At 38.1% G+C, this 18,664-nt stretch overlaps 1 protein-coding gene across 1 annotated transcript in view; it reads left to right on the top strand.

The window, feature by feature from the left end:
• The window catches only part of PARD3B (par-3 family cell polarity regulator beta), a 1,186,757-nt gene that overhangs the window by 658,357 nt on the left and 509,736 nt on the right, over positions 1 to 18,664 (top strand). Inside the window, exons 7-10 of the mRNA XM_055396969.2 lie at positions 3,473 to 3,598; positions 5,765 to 6,123; positions 8,737 to 8,876; positions 9,972 to 10,100. Coding sequence (XP_055252944.2) covers positions 3,473 to 3,598; positions 5,765 to 6,123; positions 8,737 to 8,876; positions 9,972 to 10,100 — 754 coding nt within the window. The remainder of the gene's footprint in view (positions 1 to 3,472; positions 3,599 to 5,764; positions 6,124 to 8,736; positions 8,877 to 9,971; positions 10,101 to 18,664) is intronic.

Here is an 18,664-nt window from a genome sequence, read left to right as displayed (position 1 = left end):
TACAGGCTGAAACAGCACACTTAACTCAACCCATGTGTCTAGAAGCAACTGCATATAGAGCGTGTCAGACAAGTGTCTGACTTCATCATGCCATATGGTCACCCTGTGTGAGCACAAGGGCGGGGGGAGTTAAGGTCAGAGTGGTGACTTAGTTCTTCATTTCCTTCCATTTATTGGTTTGTCATTATTTTAAATTAGAATTTACATTTAATTATTTACTAAGACTACTGTAATTGGCTTTGCCTTTAATTTCTTTGTTATTTTTTTTCCTTTTACAAAAATAGAGCCACACCTGTTGTAGAATAAGATCCCTAATCAAAGTTAGAACACCCTGAGTATCACACACTGACTGTTATATTAGACAAGGCCTTGTTGGATTCATTGGGATACAGAATGCTGCTTAAATGGAGAAAAATTGGCTTGCGCAGTAAAAACCAAAAATGCAAAAGAAAAAACACCTAGAGTCCCTGCAAGTAAAAAGGAATTTGATTTCGTTTAAAAAAAAAATATATATATATATATATAATTTTAGTTTAGAATTAAAAGCACGAAATCTAATTGTCCGTAAATAAAGATAGCATAGTATATCTGCTTCACAGTAAAAACAGCTAAATATGAAACAGAAGGAAGGAATGGATGAAGAGAGACATATCATGTCAGGAGAGGATATGCTCAGGGAAAAAGTCTAAGCTGGTGAGCGACCGAGGTAGTATGATACTATGGGGAGAAAGGAGGAGGTAAGCAGTGGGTAGGTTTGTGCCTGTATGATTATTAGAAGGGCAAGAAGCAATTGTTACACCTCTCATTCTGCTGGGCTGTGGACTTTAGCCTCCTTTATCAGTGCTCTTTAATGTAAATTAGTTTGTTCATTGCAGCCTGTAACTCTTCCACAGCGTTAATTTTGAAGTCTCAAAGAGTCTTGGTCCCAAAGGAGATAGCTCCCCACAGCCCACCTATCAGGGACAAAGAGGAAAAAGAGAGCCTCTTTTCTGAGCCTTTTTATACTGGTCTGGATGAAATCAAACTGGAGGGAATCCACCCCTTCCATCGAATAAAGAAGGCAGGAGTCCTTCGTTGCCAGGGACCAAACTAATAAAATCAGTCAGTTTTACATTTTACCAAAATTACCTCTGACACATGGGTTTTACAGTTGGGCTTATTCTGTCAATAAATTTTTCATGGAAAGTTAGGTTATTTAGATGAGTGAGGTTCACATAGCATACTCCAGCTGTAATATGCCAGCTAAATTGCAACCCAGTGGCCTGAAAGAATTAATTCATCTCCCAAAATGTGAAATTAAATCCTGGGGAGCAACATTACATGACTGATGATGTACTGAATTAAATTAAAGGAAGACTTGAATGCTTGTTAAAAAAATATCGCTTACATAAACTAGTTTATAACCACGTGTGAGCCTCCTAATGGATCGTGTTATTGTGAATCCACCATAACAAAAGTCCAGAATGTGGACTATTAGAAAGTTGTTTAATTTAGGAGAGAAACACTATTTCTATCCTTTCTTTCCTTTTTTTTTCTTTTGACAAGTCAAATAGTTCAATTCTTAATATTATGTTACAAGATTAAGGTGGGATTAGTACCTTACAAATATTAATTTAAATCTCAGATTCTTTATCACATAGTAGTCTTGTCCCCTATTCTCCTCCACACAGAATGTGACTAGTTCACTAACCTACTAGAATTCGGAAATGAAGCGTCAGTGCACACTTGGCTTGTGACCCAGAGCCTTCCCCTCAGTAGGTGGCGTGACTGTTTGCTCTCTTGTGTATCAGCCTACAGTGTTCATGTAACTGTTTTGCAGTAGAAATCTAAATAGCCCTGCATTTGCCTTCCTCTGGCCTTCTTGGGATGACGTGGACTCATCAGATGAACTGAATTCCTGGAGACAGAGGCCCCACCCGTGGCAGCCTCAAACAGGAAGGTGGTTTCCTCCTCCATTTTCATTAAAGACTCCTCTTTTTCCATGGCAAACCTGACTATTCATGCATAAAATGTGATCATGTTTTATTTAGGTTTGACTTAATGCAAAGGGAATACATAATAGCATGTAAGACACCTATATGGAAGAGTATGACAAAATAGGGAGACGAGTGGATGAGGGAAGAGGAGCCTGAGGTTTTTCAACATCTAGCAGACTCCTTATGGAAGATGTATCTGTCTACCTTACCCTGAGAAACCTGGGACCCTTACATGCCACAAGGAACAGGGAAATCCCTCACATGAGAAATGGCTAAAATATACACGTTTGGTTTTAGTTTTCAGTTCAAATACTACCAGTATGTAACAGGTGCATCCAAGTACACACATATGCACACAAAATTCTTTCTTCTTATTGCTGTAGTTTTCTTTTCTCCTGTTCTTTTTCTCCAACTCCCTTCTCCTTCCTCCTATTTTAAGCCACAGCTGCGAGGCACCCATAGGCTTGGGGTATCCTCTCTGAATGCAGATTCTTCCTGGTTGAAATTGTAGACAACTCTCTCCAAACTCCTGCTTTCATCTGGCCACTGTCTCAGAAGTGTGGACTACTCCAGCCTCATCAGATAAGTCCATCAGCTAGCATTCAAGTCCCTTCCATGTGGCACTGGCCTCCCCACCCAGCGTGAGCTCCCACCCTGCTCCACTTACACAGACATACCCGGTCAACCCTGTCTGCATATGTTCTCTGTCTCCTCCTATCCAAATCCCATTCATTCTCCTGATCCAGTTTATATCCTACTTTTTTCCCAAATTCTTCTATGAAGACTCGCCCTATTGATAGCTCCAGATTTTTTTTTTATTTCCCCTGTTCTCCAAGCCTGTACTGAGCTGTCATCCTGTCCTATAGCCCTGTTTCGTATCCCTCCATATAAGGTGCATAGAGAACACTCAACACATACTTAATTCAGTGACTCGAACAAATGGGACCAAACTTCTTTCTAAATTGAGTAATGTGGTCTGTGCTAAATGTTTTCTTCTTAAAATGCATATTATTGAAAGAGGTAGGAAGACTGCAAAAAGACTATTGTGAAACCTAATCCTCTCCTGTTATCAAATGTCAAGTGCTCCTTTGACACCAACTCAAGCTTACTTATTACAGTCAGCCCTTCTGTGATTCCCTCTCCAAACCATGAATCCTGTGTGTCCTCTACTCCACTAAGCGACACTAGCCTTTTTTAAGTTTACTAAAAGCATGAGGAATGGAGCTATTGATCAATGTGCTCTGCGTTGGTGTTTATGTATATTTGTCTTGGGCGGGGGGTAGTTTCTTCTTTTAATGAGTTGTGAGGGTAGGTGTGTTTTTCTGATTTTGTTTTGTGTTTTACTAAAGATTTTAAATAACAAACAGTTGTCTGGATGTAAAGCATAATTTCTTTCATAAGGAGGAGTTAGTACTTATTTCTGAACAGCTGCAAGTGGAGAAACAACTTGCATATTATTATTCAGTCATCCTCTTCGATCTAAATGTTGCATTCAGGATTCTAGGACTCTTCATTCGTGGCATTGAAGAAAACAGCAGGTCCAAACGGGAGGGACTGTTTCACGAAAATGAATGTATTGTAAAAATCAACAACGTGGACCTCGTAGACAAAACCTTTGCTCAGTAAGCACTTTTTTCTTTTTTACTTTATTGATTCCTAAAATGCTTATTATAATCATTACTGTACTCATTATGATCAAAACTGTAGGTATAATTTCTGGTTAGTTCCCTTTGACTCCAGGACATCCGTTTTCAAATGCATCCTGTGTCTGAGCATACTCAGGGGTGGCCTGCACAAGTCCCTGACAGCCTGGAGAAGGACAAAGTATAGAATGAAGCAAGCCTTCTGCCTGGCTCTCTTTCTGTGACATCAATAGACGGGTTTGTTTTTCTTGGGACACGGGTCAGTTAGACTGGTATTTAATGACTCTGTTCACAGACTGTTAGTTTGGCTTATTAATTACCTTACTCGGTGTCAGCAGTCTTCCTTAAACTAAATATCTGTGAGAGATGTCTTTGAGGACTCACTGAGTAATAGAAACAAATGGAAAAAAATGTGAAATACTCTGCCTCAAGAAATTATTTCTCTGCATGTGAAATGTTATAGGAATAGGTCTTTATACCTAAGAATGAGACTATGCAGCAGTGTACATATGCTTTTTAAAATGTATATTGGCATTGCAATTGAATAAGGGGCTAATTACTAATACCCTTTAGTAATCATCATCGAACTCTATTGTTTCAAACAAAAACAGCTCAGTCTTCTCTGTGACCATTAGTTGCCAATATTATGTTGGGTAGAAAGGGTGAGTAGTTGTGGATGGAGTGGCAGTGGGCACTAGCTGCTTCAGTGTAGGAAAAAATGAAGCCTCTAGAGACAATTTCTGAAAATAATGAATAATAGGCAAAATTATAATTATTATCAATAATGATATTATTTTTATATATCACTGTGCTTTTTACCAAGACTTAATAGTACTGAAGGCAGATATTACGCCCTGTATTATTGAGGTGGAAATCAAGGCTTATAAAATTTTAATAAGAAGTAGGAATTGAATCCTAGTCAAAAATCTACCAGGGGAATTGGGCTGTATATATGAAGTCTTCTCCCTTCTCCACTAGCAATGTAAGCTCTTCATTAATAAGGTGAAGAGGAGCTTAGATAGCAGTTGGAATTGTGATTAATTTTTATTTGGTGTGGCTGCTAGTAACAAAGACTTGAACTAAAGGTATCTTAAACAAAATTTACCTTTTTTAAGGACAAATAAATATGGAGGTGGCAGTCTAGACTTGGTTTGGAGGGCTCACCATCATCAGTGAATTAGGCATCTTCCATCTTTCTGTGTGGCTATCCTTCTTATGTGGCTACTATCTTTAAGCTATCTCATGGTCACAAGGTAATTGCTTGAGTTCCCTCCATCACTTCTGAGTTTTAAGAAATAGGAACGAGAAATGAAACAAAAAAGTTCCTGCCTCCCAACTGAGTCAGATCCCCTATTGCCTTTCATCTCATTGATAAGAAAACTGGGAAAGATTGTTGTTTTACCTGGTCACAAGGTATAAGGAAGGATAGGAAGAAGGAAAGAATAAAGTAGTAGGAAATTTGAAGAAAAGCACAAAATTCTAAAACAAAAAAAGTAAAAAATGCAGGTACTCTTTAGTGAAATAAATAACAGAAAGTATGCATTTTGGGTTGACAGTCCATTGTGATATTTGGCACAACCAACATACCTACTAAATATCACCATGGAGAACTGTCTGTGTCAAAATTGAGCTTCTTGAACATAACCCACATTAGAAAAGACCTGTCCTTCAGAATAAAGTTCTAAAAGGAAACCAAATGATAATCTGATGACCACTATCAAAGATTTCTTTCTTTCCTTTTAAAATTAGAGCTTCCTTTTATGTTGAGTTCAGTAAACCCTTCTGGATAGAATTTCAGATTTAGAAATGCTTAAAAGCTGTGGGTCAATAGACAAGTTAATCTCTCTGAGCCTCAGTTTCTTCATTTTGCAAAATAAGACCTAAGTATACCTACCTAACATCATTGTTAAGAAAACTGAATGAGAGCATCATGCATGTTGATAATTCACACATAGCCCGGTGCAGTGGCACCCCATTTTCAGGCCATACGTGGTAACTGGCACTTAGTTAGCAAAGTCGTATTGGTAGCAACAGTGAGAGAGCCTCCTGTCCTTATGCTCCTGGGCTGCTCCCATAGCTGTGACTCTGGGTGCTTTAGACAGCATGCTGGGACATAGGATCAGTATACATTCACTGTCTTTCAAGGGCTCAAGACCTCTTCCGTCAGGCAATGAAATCTCCAAGTGTGCTCCTCCGCGTGCTTCCACCTCAGAACCGGGAAGAGTATGAAAAATCAGTCATTGGACCTCTTAACATTTTTGGCAACAATGATCGCGTGTTGAGAACAAAGGAGCTGCCTCCTGTCCATGGAAAATCAGGAATAAAGACAATAAATCTCACAGGAACAAGCAGTCCTGAAGAAGATGCATCAACTTCTCTGCAACAGAGCAAGAGCCCCCGAGTACCAAGACTAGGCAGAAAACCATCCTCTCCCTCACTCTCCCCACTCATGGGGTTTGGCAGCAAGAAGAATGCAAAGAAAATTAAGATTGACCTAAAGAAAGGTAATTATTAAATTATGCTTAATAGTATTCTATTATTGTAACATGTAAAATGGTTAAGAGAAATACATTAAGGCTAATTTTGTTAATTCTCCTTTCATTTAATTGAATCAAAGAATAAATTAAAGTGTATATTGCGGTAACTTAAATTTCTTGAAATTGTAGTACATGCTGGGAAATAAAACCATTACAAACTTGATAGGAGCAGAGTGATACTGTATCACAACTTAAACTAAATAGGCACTGAAATTCAGTTGTCTCTGTTTTGAGTGAGATTAGGCTTCCCTGATAGCTCAGTTGGTAAAGAATCCACCCGCGAAGGAGGAGTCCCCGGTTCAATTCCTGGGTCAGGAAGATCCTCTAGAGAAGGGATAGGCTACCCACTCCAGTATTCTTGGGATTCCCTGGTGGCTCAGCTGGTAAAGAATCCGCCTGCAATGCGGGAGACCTGGGTTCGATCCCTGGGTTGGGAAGATCTCCTGGAGAAGAGAGCTGGTATTCTGTCCTGGAGAAATCCACGGACTGTAGAGTCCATGGGGTCACAAAGAGGCAGACACGACTCAACGAGTTTCGCTCACTCACTCAGTGATTTTTGAAGCGTCCTTTAGTCCAAGTCTGAAAATCCAGTATTATTGTTTCTGGTTCTCTAAGACAGTTTTATACCAGCAAAACTTATTCCTCAGCAGATACGGGGTAATTAGTGATTTCATGAATTCAATAATGAAAATAATGTTTCAAATATGCTTAATTTCAAAAGCATATATAACCTTTTATTTCTTCATCTTTTTAAAACTTTTTTATCCATTTCAAGTCCAGATCAATGACTAGATCGTGTGTGTTCATACATATTTATGCAGTATTATACATACACACATACACATTTATGTATTTCTGTGCTTTTATTTTGTGACTTCTCCTCATAGTCCCTTCACCCACTGAACCTTCTGCAATCCACTGGGATTTTCAGGACTTCATTCAAAAGAAACCAATATTTTATGGATTCCTGTTGGAATTAATAGAAAATGTAATGATCCCAAGGTAGTTTTTGAATACGTATTAACATATATTTAAAGCATGTAACATATGCCTTTAATCAGGATAGAGAGATTATTCTGAAAGATCCTCTAGTCAAAATTTTGTCCTCCTATAAGAATTTTATACTGGGAAGAAAACGTATTGACTAGGATGCACAATAGGCTTTTTATATAAATGCATCACTTGTACTTTTCATACAAATTATGCAGCTATGTATAAGGCATGGGGTTGAGTGCTTTGAGCATAGATAAATTAGACATGGAACATGACCTTAAAAATCCATCAGAAAGCTTTGGATGCAAAAATAAAGGATGTTACATCCCAGAGCTGTGTTTTAAGAAGATTAATCTGACAGCAAAAAGATATACTAAAGGAGAGAGTAGATACCAAGTGCTCAGTGAAGGGTGCCCAGTGTAGTATTCATGCCTAAATCACTGAGTGGGTGCAGATAGAAAGAGAAAGGAATTGCAGTTGTTGTTGGTTCTCAGCCAAGGTGACTAGCATGATGGGGATGCCATTACAAGAAATTAGAATTTTAAGTGTAAAAGGCCAGGATCTGGGATGGAGAAGGAAGTTTGCAGTGAAGTTTAAAGTGCTGGTGACAATATGTTCATAGTGATAGCCTGGAAACTGACACCAGAGAGAGTAGAGCCAAACAAAGAGATGTCGGTGTCATCTGTAGAGAGATGGTGGTTGGAGACAGGAGCCAGGCAAGGCAGAGTCTGGAAGACAAGTTGTTCCAGATCCTTGGGGAGCATCTGTGTTTACACAGGCCATCAATTGGTAAGAGAAAGAGTGACAGACGTGTTGTGATCAGAGATGTAGAAAAATAAAAGTATAAAGAAAACCAAGTATATGAAGTATATGAAAACCAAGAAGGGAGTTCATTTCAAGAAAATGGTTGGTGAGAAGTGTCAAAGCTAGAGAAGGAGAAAGATCAGGATAGGAAAAATGACAGATATGGTCACAGATAGGTCATTGGTAATGGAAGAGTAAAGAAGCAGTAGGACTGAAGTAAGGATTCTTAGGGTAAAGAAACATCTAAGCATACCACAGAGTAAAAAATCTAAGCATTCACACAGAGTAAAAAGGACAAAACTCAAAAGAGATTGGCGATATAAGAGAACAGAATAGGAGTAGCAGGAACCAGTGATGTGGCAATGTGATGAAATACACAGGAATGGAGATGCAGGTGGAGAGTGAGCCATGGGCTGGCTAGTTGATTGAAAGTCAACATGTCAGATGGCCTCTTGCTTCTCAGGAAAGTGTGAAGTCAGGTTATGGTTTATTAAGAAGTCAGTCTCCCAGGTGTATGGATAACATGTGGTATTTTTTGTAAGACCTTAATAAAATGTTTCACATCTACACTGGCCCTAAATTCATGGTAATATAATCATGACCTGTCAAGAACTGTAATCTGTATTTAAAATTAGAAACTCAAACATATTTAAGATACTTGATAGAATGTCAGTATTTCACTTTTTCTATGTTAGTCTAAATTAGATTGGTTTAACTATAAGATTGAATATAATATTTCTCCAGCTGAAGGTGATCATGCATTTTCTTGGTCTTATACACTAGGGCCTGAAGGACTTGGTTTCACTGTGGTTACCAGAGATTCTTCCATACATGGTCCAGGTCCTATTTTTGTAAAAAACATTTTACCAAAGGGAGCAGCGATAAAAGATGGCCGCCTGCAATCAGGGGACAGAATTTTGGAGGTAAGAATTAGAATGAATATCTTCAACAAAATATTTCTTGGTGCTTAAGTAAATGAAATTTATGAAATTTTGAATTAATTATATAGAAAAGTGTACTTGTAAATAAGATAAGGACTTTAATTACAAAACTGGTTAATCAATAGCCAACTTTGTAAGTCCTCAATAAGGGCAATGATATGGAGTCAAATATTGAAAAGTTTTTTCTATCTCCTCTTTCTTACTTCCACCTCTTAGAGTCCCTGGGGGATTTGAGTCATATCCATGAGTTCATCATATATTCAGTTCGGGCTAAGAATTGCGAAGTTGCACCCAAGTACTTGTAATAGTTTCTTTAAACTTCTTTAAGAATGGGCCAGTCTGTCTTAGGTCAGTCTATGCATATGGAGAAGTATTTGGAATACTCAAAGGAAGAGGCTTTTTTTTCCCACTTATTTTTAACAGTATTATCTTCTTGTCTACATATATTGTCAATTTACCTTTCAAGAAATCATCTTCATGGAAACTGACTTGTTCCATTTAACTTGCCCATGGCATGGAAGCAACACCAGAGCTTTGTATATAGTTCTAGATCATGAAAGAAAATGGTTCAAATGATTAATGTAGCCCCAAATTAGAATCTCCAATAATGTATAATAACCTGGTGACTATAACTTTCTAACGTAGAGAACACTGTAGAATTATAACAAAAACTCATGTCTGTAAGAATTGACCGTGTGATAAAAATCCATTTCTCCTGTTTATATTCAGTGGAGAATGGTACCAGTTAAGCATTTGAAATCAGCTTCCTCCCTACTTGAGGAATGATTCTCTGGTATCTGTCAGTTTGATTTGTCCTTCCTAAGAATGTGATGTCTTAGGGAAAAACTGCCAATGCCAATTACTGAATGTCTGAGACTGTCCAGCACTATAGAAATGATGGCTGGCATATTGCTAGTATCATAAACATGATTGGTTTGGACTCTCATGCTCAGTTTTCAGCTTCCCAGAATTTCCTTGATCATGAGAGCCCATTTGCTGCATACTTTCAAAAACCATCTAGGGCAGACAGGGCTGGCAGTGTTGTAATTTGGCTGCTTACATGCTTGTCTGCATTAGGTCAATGGCAGAGATGTCACTGGACGAACTCAGGAAGAGCTTGTGGCCATGCTGAGGAGCACTAAGCAGGGAGAGACTGCATCACTGGTCATAGCCCGCCAAGAAGGAGCTTTCCTACCCCGAGAGCTGGTAATGTTCAGATCACAGTCATACTGAGTTTTCAGCAAAGCACATCATACACTTACTGAATTCATAATAGCTGAGAAATGAGTTCTAAGTCATAGGCTTAATTTGTTGGGGGGAAGAAAAGAGTGAATCACACTGAGAGAGTTTTGCCCCATTTGGATGATGCAGTGAGATGGGTAAATGCAAACAGTGCTTCAAGTATATGAATATAAAAACATCCTTCAAGGAAGCAATTTAACAATATTCACCTGAATAAAATGCACACTGAGTATATGCTGTGGGCTAGGCCCCATGCAATACACCATCAGCAGAAATGTTCATGGTTCTACCTCAGTGCATTTTGCAGTCCAAAGGGAAATTAAAATATAACCAAATATTTTCAATGGTGATGAAGATTATGAAAGCAAGTTGCAGAGTGCTATAGTAATACCTTACAAGGGAATTAACCTCATCTTGAAGCCTGGGAAAGACATCTCAAGAAAGAGAGCTTCAAGTCTTATTAAAAACGTGTATCCTTTGACCTAGTAACTACGATTTTAGTAATTTGTCCTAAACTAATCATCAAAGATGTGGGAAAAATTCTCCTACATTGATTTTTTTTCTCCAGTCCTATTTATTGCAGTGATATATTGAGCACAGTACAACCAGGAGGTATTGGTTAAATAAATAACTGGATAGCTTTCCAATGAAATATAATAAGTACTTAAATCATCTCTGTGAAGAATTAATAAGAATATGAGAGAATGTACAGGATATATTATTAAGTAAAAAGTTGGGCATGAAATGATATATGCAGTATGACAATAACATTAAGAATCTTTATAAAATATCTGGAAGGAGATGCACCCAGATTGTCAGTGCATTATGCCAGATTTTCATTTTCTCATTTTTTTTTACTACTGACACATAATATTTATTGTTGAAATATTGAAGAATGATTTAGAAAATTCAGAGGATTTTTATGACTAATAATAAAGAAGAATAGATATGAGAAAAAGGAGTTTTAATTATCCTTTAATTTTTATTTTCTTTGAATCTATGTAAGAAATGCCAAAGGCCCATATGGGTAATATGATAGGTTTTCCTTGAGTTAGATCATCAGAACAGTGGGTGTTAGTTGACAAAATTGAGTATAGTTAACTTAAAAAAAAAATTTAGTACTGATAATTGCTATCACATATATAAAGAATTATTATACAGATTAGAAAGTAATTTTAACCTGTTGCTTCAGATAGTTTGTGTCCATTAATTTACTTACCTATTAATCCAACAAACAAGTTGTTGAGCATGCATTGTGCACTAATTTGGAGGTTCTGGGGATAAAAATATAATTAAGACTAATTTCCTGCCCTGTGTGAGCCTGTTCCAAATAAATGGTTAGAAGTGATAACATTACAAGCGCTTTCTAGCTGTTGGAGCTGTCCAAGAAGGAAATAGATTATTTAGCATACTGATACAGAACCTACCTCACCATCTGTCAAAGATGCTCTAGAAACAGTTCTCCCATTGGTAAGATGATAAGACTAGGCAATCTCTAAGACACCTACTCTGCGTCTAATATTCTGTTGCTGCTAAGTTGCTGCTAAATCACTTCAGTCGTGTCCGACTCTGTGTGACCCCATAGATGGAAGCCCACCAGGCTCCCCCGTCCCTGGGATTCTCCAGGCAAGAACACTGGAGTGGGCTGCCATTTCCTTCTCCAGTGTGTGAAAGTGAAAAGTGAAAGTGAAGTCGCACAGTCGTGTCCGACCCTTAGCGACCCCACGGACTGCAGCCTACCAGGCTCCTCCATCCATGGGATTTTCTAGGCAAGAGTACTGGAGTGGCTTGCCATTGCCTTCTCCAAATATTCTGTTACATGTGTTTAAATACAAGTTTGAATATATAGCCTTCCTGAATCACTGCTCATATATTAACCCTCCTTAGTACTGGCCAAAGGCACCTCTTCTTTCTATGTTCCTGTACCATGGAGTTTCTTTTTGATCTTCCTTCTCTTTCTCATCATCTTACCTGTTTTTCCTTGTATCCTGTTGTATGCTTTGAGAAAATTCATGATAAAATAGGCAAGGGTAGATGCACTTACCATCTCCTTTCTGCTAGTTGATCCAGCCACTTTGGAAGGCAGAATCTTGAGTTTCTGCCTCATCTCCTCACTGAAGCCCCTTATTCTTCCTAAAGAGATATGCTGTCACAATTTGAAGTCTGGTGGACTTTGTTTTTATCTAAATCCAGATAGATTCTTTTCTTCCATCTATTATTTATCCAAAGACTTTGATCTTTTTTCTACAAGGGTCAAAGTGAAAGGGAACAATATAAAGGGGCTTCCCTGATAGCTCAAGTGGTAAAGAATCTGCCTGCAATACAGGAGACTCGGGTTCAATCCCTGGATCAGGAATATCTGCTGGAGGAGTAAATGGCAATGCACTCCAGTATTCTTGCCTGGAAAATCTCATGGACAGAGGAACCTGGCAGACCCCAGCCCACGGAGTTAGTCAGACATGACTGAGCACACATGCAGGCCAAAGGAGGCCAAAGGAGGTAGCATGGATATATAGCAGGGAGCCCTTATAGTTCATGTTCAATTTTTGGTTGCTGGTGATAAAAACTCAAAACAAAACAAAAAAATCTCAGTAGGACTATATGCTTGTTTCAGGGATAGGAGAAGAAGGAAGGAACTTTTGACTCTGTATTCTGGGAGGAGTAAAATCCTGAATATAAAGAGAAATATCCCAGGCAGCCCATAGGCATGAAGAAGAACCCAACAGCAGAATTCCAACTAGAAACTCAAGCCCTAATGAGTCCCCTCATTCCCAATTGAACAGTTCTTTATACCCTTTTTCCATATGTCCATTAGAATTCCCAAATGCACTAATTCCCTCTTCTTAGAAGCTCTCCCCATCCCCCAAACCCCTACTCTCCCCATCCCAATAAGGGGGGAAAGGATGCTGATCTTAGTCCAGTTTGGAACTCTGAATACATTTTTAGTCAAACACAGTTACATCTAGAAGTTAGCAAATGGAATAATAGAATTTTTGGACTAAAGGGAGCTGAAAGATATGCACAATACTCTGTGTTAGCTATGCTTATTTCTTCTAGTACATTACCACTTCTGTAGTATTGTAAACACAGTACTATATAGGTATTATGGGGTAAATAGATTTGGGCAGGCTTACCCGGGACTAACGACTACTTTGAACATTGTTTTCTTTTTCATTATTTTAAAATGTATTCTGGTACAAAATACTGAATTACAGACAAAACTTATATAACCAACCGAATTTACAAGCCTGGCAGCCTGTACATATTCTTTCACTCTTATTTAATATAATTTAGTGAAATTGGATTTCTATTCCAGAAAATGATATCGTAGCCCAAGCCCACCAGGGAGCATATTAAATTAATTGTGCAACTATGAGATTATGAGTGAAAATAAATTCTCTGTTCTCATCCTATTCCGTGTTACACAAAATTTGGAGGGCATGTGGTTAGTATCCATTCTCTTGGAATCCCCTGGCAAACACTCTTTGTAAAAATTATGTGACTTCTAACTATCCAAATATGTGGAATATGTAACCACAGCAAAGCAAGTGCCTTTGAGGCTTACTTAAGTAATGGGGACCCAGAATCTTTGTTTTGGAAAAATATGGAATAATATTATTTTTCCAGCCCAAATACCTGTCTTGAATGCTAAATAGCAGGAACTCTGCAGGAAGTTTAGAAAGCAGTCACATGTGGCATGCATGGGGCTCTTTCAGTGGGAAATATTCAGACTGTGGAATTGGACTCTTCGAAAGCACAGAATGAAGAGTGTGTGACGTGATGCATCTTTGTGTTTCTCTTTTTTAAAAAAAGGGGGAAAGATGGTATCATTTCGGTCTCTTCTCCCTTATTTTGAATGATGCACCCACTTGACTTTCCATTAAAAACCCAGCAGGATGAAGGAAGGACAGCACTTCCTGCTTTTGTCTGATTCTGTCTCCTTTGAAGAAAACAAACTTGTTTATTGGTTTCCTGTTCTGAGAAACTGTCCTCTCCCTTTTGTTAAGCCATGCTATTTCGTGAGCTCTGTACCCTCTTAACAGCACTGCTCTGCCTGTTTTCTGACAGTTAAATCTTCCTTACTTCCTTGTTATCATTAACTTCCTGTGAAGTCTTAACACTCACCGCCAAGGGAGCGTATGGTCAGCAGTTCCACAGGAAGGCCCAATATAGGATGGTCTCTCAGATGTGACCCTCTGTCATTCCAAAGGCCTCAGCATCCATTTCCTGGTCATTTCTCCTGACTTGCCACATAAGAGAACAGTGCTGAATTCCTGTATTTGCTGGTCCAAGCCTTCCTTCCTGAGCAATTTGGTCAGTTTCACAAGTATGATGGCATGTTTAGCCAACTTTCCAACTGCCGCAGGCTGGGTTGAAAATCAAATGAAGGGAATTTATACAATAGCATCATCACTATTTAGCTCTTTCTAGTATCTTTACCAAAAGAACTGTGGTTCAAAGGTGATCTTGCCAGAATCCTAGTCCAGAAGATCCTTTGATGTTCTCATCCCTTATTGGGTGAGAGTTTATTAAGTGTTCACACCAGGAACATTTTTGCAAAAGGGACTTTGAGATTACTGTTGGTAATAGAATCAGAAGGTAAATCTGCTGTGTTTGTGATTGTACTTGAAAACTATGCTACTTATTCGGTGGTTTGTTTGGTCTGTTCCGTGAGAGACATGGTCTGCAAATTTTTTTTTCCATCCTTGATACCTAAAATTCTTTTTATTGTTTGCCAAGTGTCAAATAAAGCTATCATTCCATTTAGAAAAAATCTTGAAAATGAAGTTTTTTGTGTATTCCATGACTTTATTTTTAAGGACTTCAGAGAAAGAGGCATTGAATTATTTGCCATGTATGTATCATGTATGTGGCTGTCTACTTTCATTTACTGGGGGAAAAGAACTATTCTGCCATTTCATTGTTAACCTCTTTAACATTTCATGTTCTGACCTGCTGCCTTATCTTTAAATTATCCTGAAAATCACAGCAACTCCTGGTGGGTAAAACAAGCTGAGAAAATTTCAAATGTATTTATAATTTCTACCTGCCAAGTTTGCCTGCTATTAAGCACTGGCCTCTGCAAGGGGGATTAACTGTATTTCAAGCAAGCAAGTTGCTCCTGCTTGGAATGATTGAGATCCCAAAGTTAGCCATGTTTATCATGCTGATCTGACCTTCACTTAGGAACATTGCTTTTGCTGAGAAAAAAAATGATGCAGGCATATGTGGAGGCCCCCTGAATAGCTGCTGAAATTCCAACACTATTTACCAGTCCCTGTATCTACCTTAGCAAATGACACATGGCCTAAACTTCTTCATGGTTTACTCTTCTTCCTAAAGTAAAAACTTCATATCTCAAATGTCAAATTATTTAACATCATGAATCATACAAGAATTTTAGTTTGAAATTTTAGATGAACCTCATTTCACTGATACATTATTTTATTCCCTTTGGCTATTTGATTCAAAATGACCCCATGCTTAATTAACCAAGGTACTTAAGGAAGAATGAATATTATAGTGGTTATTTGTGGAAAAGTAGCAGAAATTGAAGGATGGTTTCAGAATGATTTTTCTGCCCAAACCAAAGTGCATGAGTTATGTTTTAGAATTTAAATAATTATGCAGAAACCAAAATGCATTGCTATATTTTATAGATTCTCCAAGTAACTTGGTTCTATGACTTCAGATGGAGTCCTGACTAAGACACAGCCTCCATTTCTGCCTCTTTCTACAGTAATTTCTGTTTACTTCTTCCTACATTTCCACTCAACCAGTAGTCCAGACTCTGAAAGATGAACTTCAGAGTCAATAAAATGTGTTCCTGTCCTCGAGAAGGGTCTAGCCCATAAAAAAAAAAAAGAATGGGTTCATCAAATTATACAACTGAAGTGTTTGGATTCAAAGTCGGGGACCAAAAATACCTATAAAAACATCATGGTCCTTGAGAAGAATTTTGATGATTGAGTAGGATTTCAAAATGCAGAGCCACAAGAGAGAAGGAAAAAGCAAGTTTAAATACTGAGATTGAAAAATACAAAATATATCAAGGAGATAACTAAACAGCCCACCCTAGTATAGTAGATTACTGATCAAGGAGTTAACATGAGAAACAGTGTTTGGAAGGGGCAAAGAGGCATTAGATTCCTGCTATTGCACTTCACTAGAATGTAATGGTTAGGCGCTTGGGATCTGATACTAGCCAGACCTGGGTTGGATCCTGATTGAGTGGCCTTGGGTAAGTTACTTCCCTGTGCTCCCACTCCTCATTTAAAAAATGGGGATCAGATTATTATCTACTTAAGAGATTGTCTATTAGCATTAAATGAGAAACGTATGTAGTACCTAGAATCAGGCACATGCAATGGGATTCAGCAAATGTTACTTGTTATCAGCATTGCTCATCTCAATGAGAGATATTTAAGTATACAGTTAGGACATCCCAGTCATTGGGAATGGAGAGGGGAATGGAGATAGAAAACTTCAGCTTTGGTATCTGATAGATGTTGGGGTAATAGAATGAGGTATATCAGAAACTCCCCAAGTTTTTAATTTGGGTGGCTAGAAATAGAAGATATATAAATAGGTTTGGAGAAGAAACAACTATTTTTGGCCTAGAATTGTATTCCTTTCATGCCTCCCAAGCTGATCTATGAGCCAGTAATTATCACCGTTTTTCCTTCTCTCTACTCTCGAGCCATGCCAGACTTTTTTTCACTTGTTTAAGATGTTACCAGAGCCCTCTCCGTGCCAAATATTTCCTGTGAGACTTCCCTCTGCTTAGAACACCCCCTCCCTTCCCTTTCACCATTCAGTTCCTTAAGATATTTACTTATAGAGCCTGCTTGAATCCCCAAGTCTGGGATATGGTGCTCCAGTTACTTTTCCATTTATATTCATAACTCCCCTTGCCATGTCTCTGAATCACCTTAAGAACAAATAGCAATTAAAGGTCCAGGTTTGGGGGTCTCATGGCCTCAATGTGAACCCTTCTCTCACAATCTTAATCTCTCAGTGCCTTAATGTCTTCATTTGTTAAATAAGGACCATGATAGTACCCACTTTGTAGGGTTGTTAATGAGAATTAGTTGAACATAGATGCTAACACATGGTCCAATCATGTTGACTCCTATTGTTATTTCCTGTGTCTGGTGGACACTGTGTGCTCAGTAAATACTTGTTGACTGAATAACTGAAAGCTCTGCATTATTAAAGTAGATGATATAGAAAGCTAGAAAAGGAATCGCTGAAAGAGCTCTTACCCCTAATCTATACCTATTCTGTATTTAATGCATTATCCTTCCTACTACAATCATTTTAAACCAAACAAAAAATATTCAGAGATTTCCTTAGATATCAGAGCTCTAGCAACTTCTAACTACACATAAGACAATGGGGGTAGGGATAGTTAGTATTAAATATAAGTGATAGTTTAGGTCGTTTAAATGATCATGAAGACATTTGCAGGATCTAGTTGTACAGTTTATTTGTAAAGACATATAAAAATAATAAGTAGCAATATCTTTTATTTTAAAATATTAAAGTCATTTTTGAAATATTAATGTAAATAAAGTTCCTTTAAAATGTTTCAGTCTTGTCTACCATAACATGTTAGAACAGTGGTCCTCAAAGCATGGTCTCAGACCAGCAGTGTAGCACCACCTGAGAATTTGATAAACAAGTAAATTCTCAGGCTCCCTGAAGACTTAAGAAATCAGAAACTCTAGGGGTGGAGCCCAAAGATGGATTTTACCATACCTTCCAGATGGTTCTGATGCTCCCTCAAATTTGAAAACCATTGAAATAGTGGTTTTTATAAAGAGTGTCACCTGTAGGATGACTTAGTACCCATAGCTGGCAAGCTCCAATAATCACATCTTCAACTTCATTTTTTTTTATTCTACAAACAATTTCTTGCTCTGTGAAAAGTATTCAATGAAAATTTCAGGCCCAGTTGAGTTGCATCCCTTTGGCCACGTGTGCCTCATTTTGGCAAAGGGCCAGTGCTCAGCACAATCCAGTTACTCAACTCAATTATACCTGATCCATTTAGGCAAACTCAATTGTACTTGACTTTTTCAGGCCCAACTCGATTGTGCTTTAAAATTTCCACACTCAATTTGATTGTGCTCAAAATGTGTTATGTGCCATCTTGTAACTTGTAGATTTAGAAAGATACCAAAGGGAGGTACTTTTAGAGAAGCTTAGAAGATTAGGTTATTGATATTTGTTTGCAGTTACACTTAGTTTTCCCCATCTATTTGCCATGAAGTGATGGGACTGGATACCATGATGTTAGTTTTTTGAATGTTGATTTTAAAATAGCTTTTTCACTTTCCTCTTCCACCCTTATCAAGAGACTCTTTAGATCCTCCTCGAGATAGGTAAAAAGTGGAAACAGTGACCGCTTTCTTTTGGGGGCTCCCAAACCACTGTGGATGGTGATTGCAGCCTAAAAATTAGAAGACACTTGCTCCTTGGAAGAAAAGCTATGGCAAACCTAGCCAGTGTACTAAAAGGCAGGG

This window comes from Moschus berezovskii, chromosome 2 (assembly GCF_049115385.1).
Source record: "Moschus berezovskii isolate FMDL1 chromosome 2, NW_MosBer_1.0, whole genome shotgun sequence".
Lineage (NCBI taxonomy): Eukaryota > Metazoa > Chordata > Mammalia > Artiodactyla > Moschidae > Moschus > Moschus berezovskii.
This window is presented reverse-complemented; position numbering and strand designations above follow the sequence as displayed.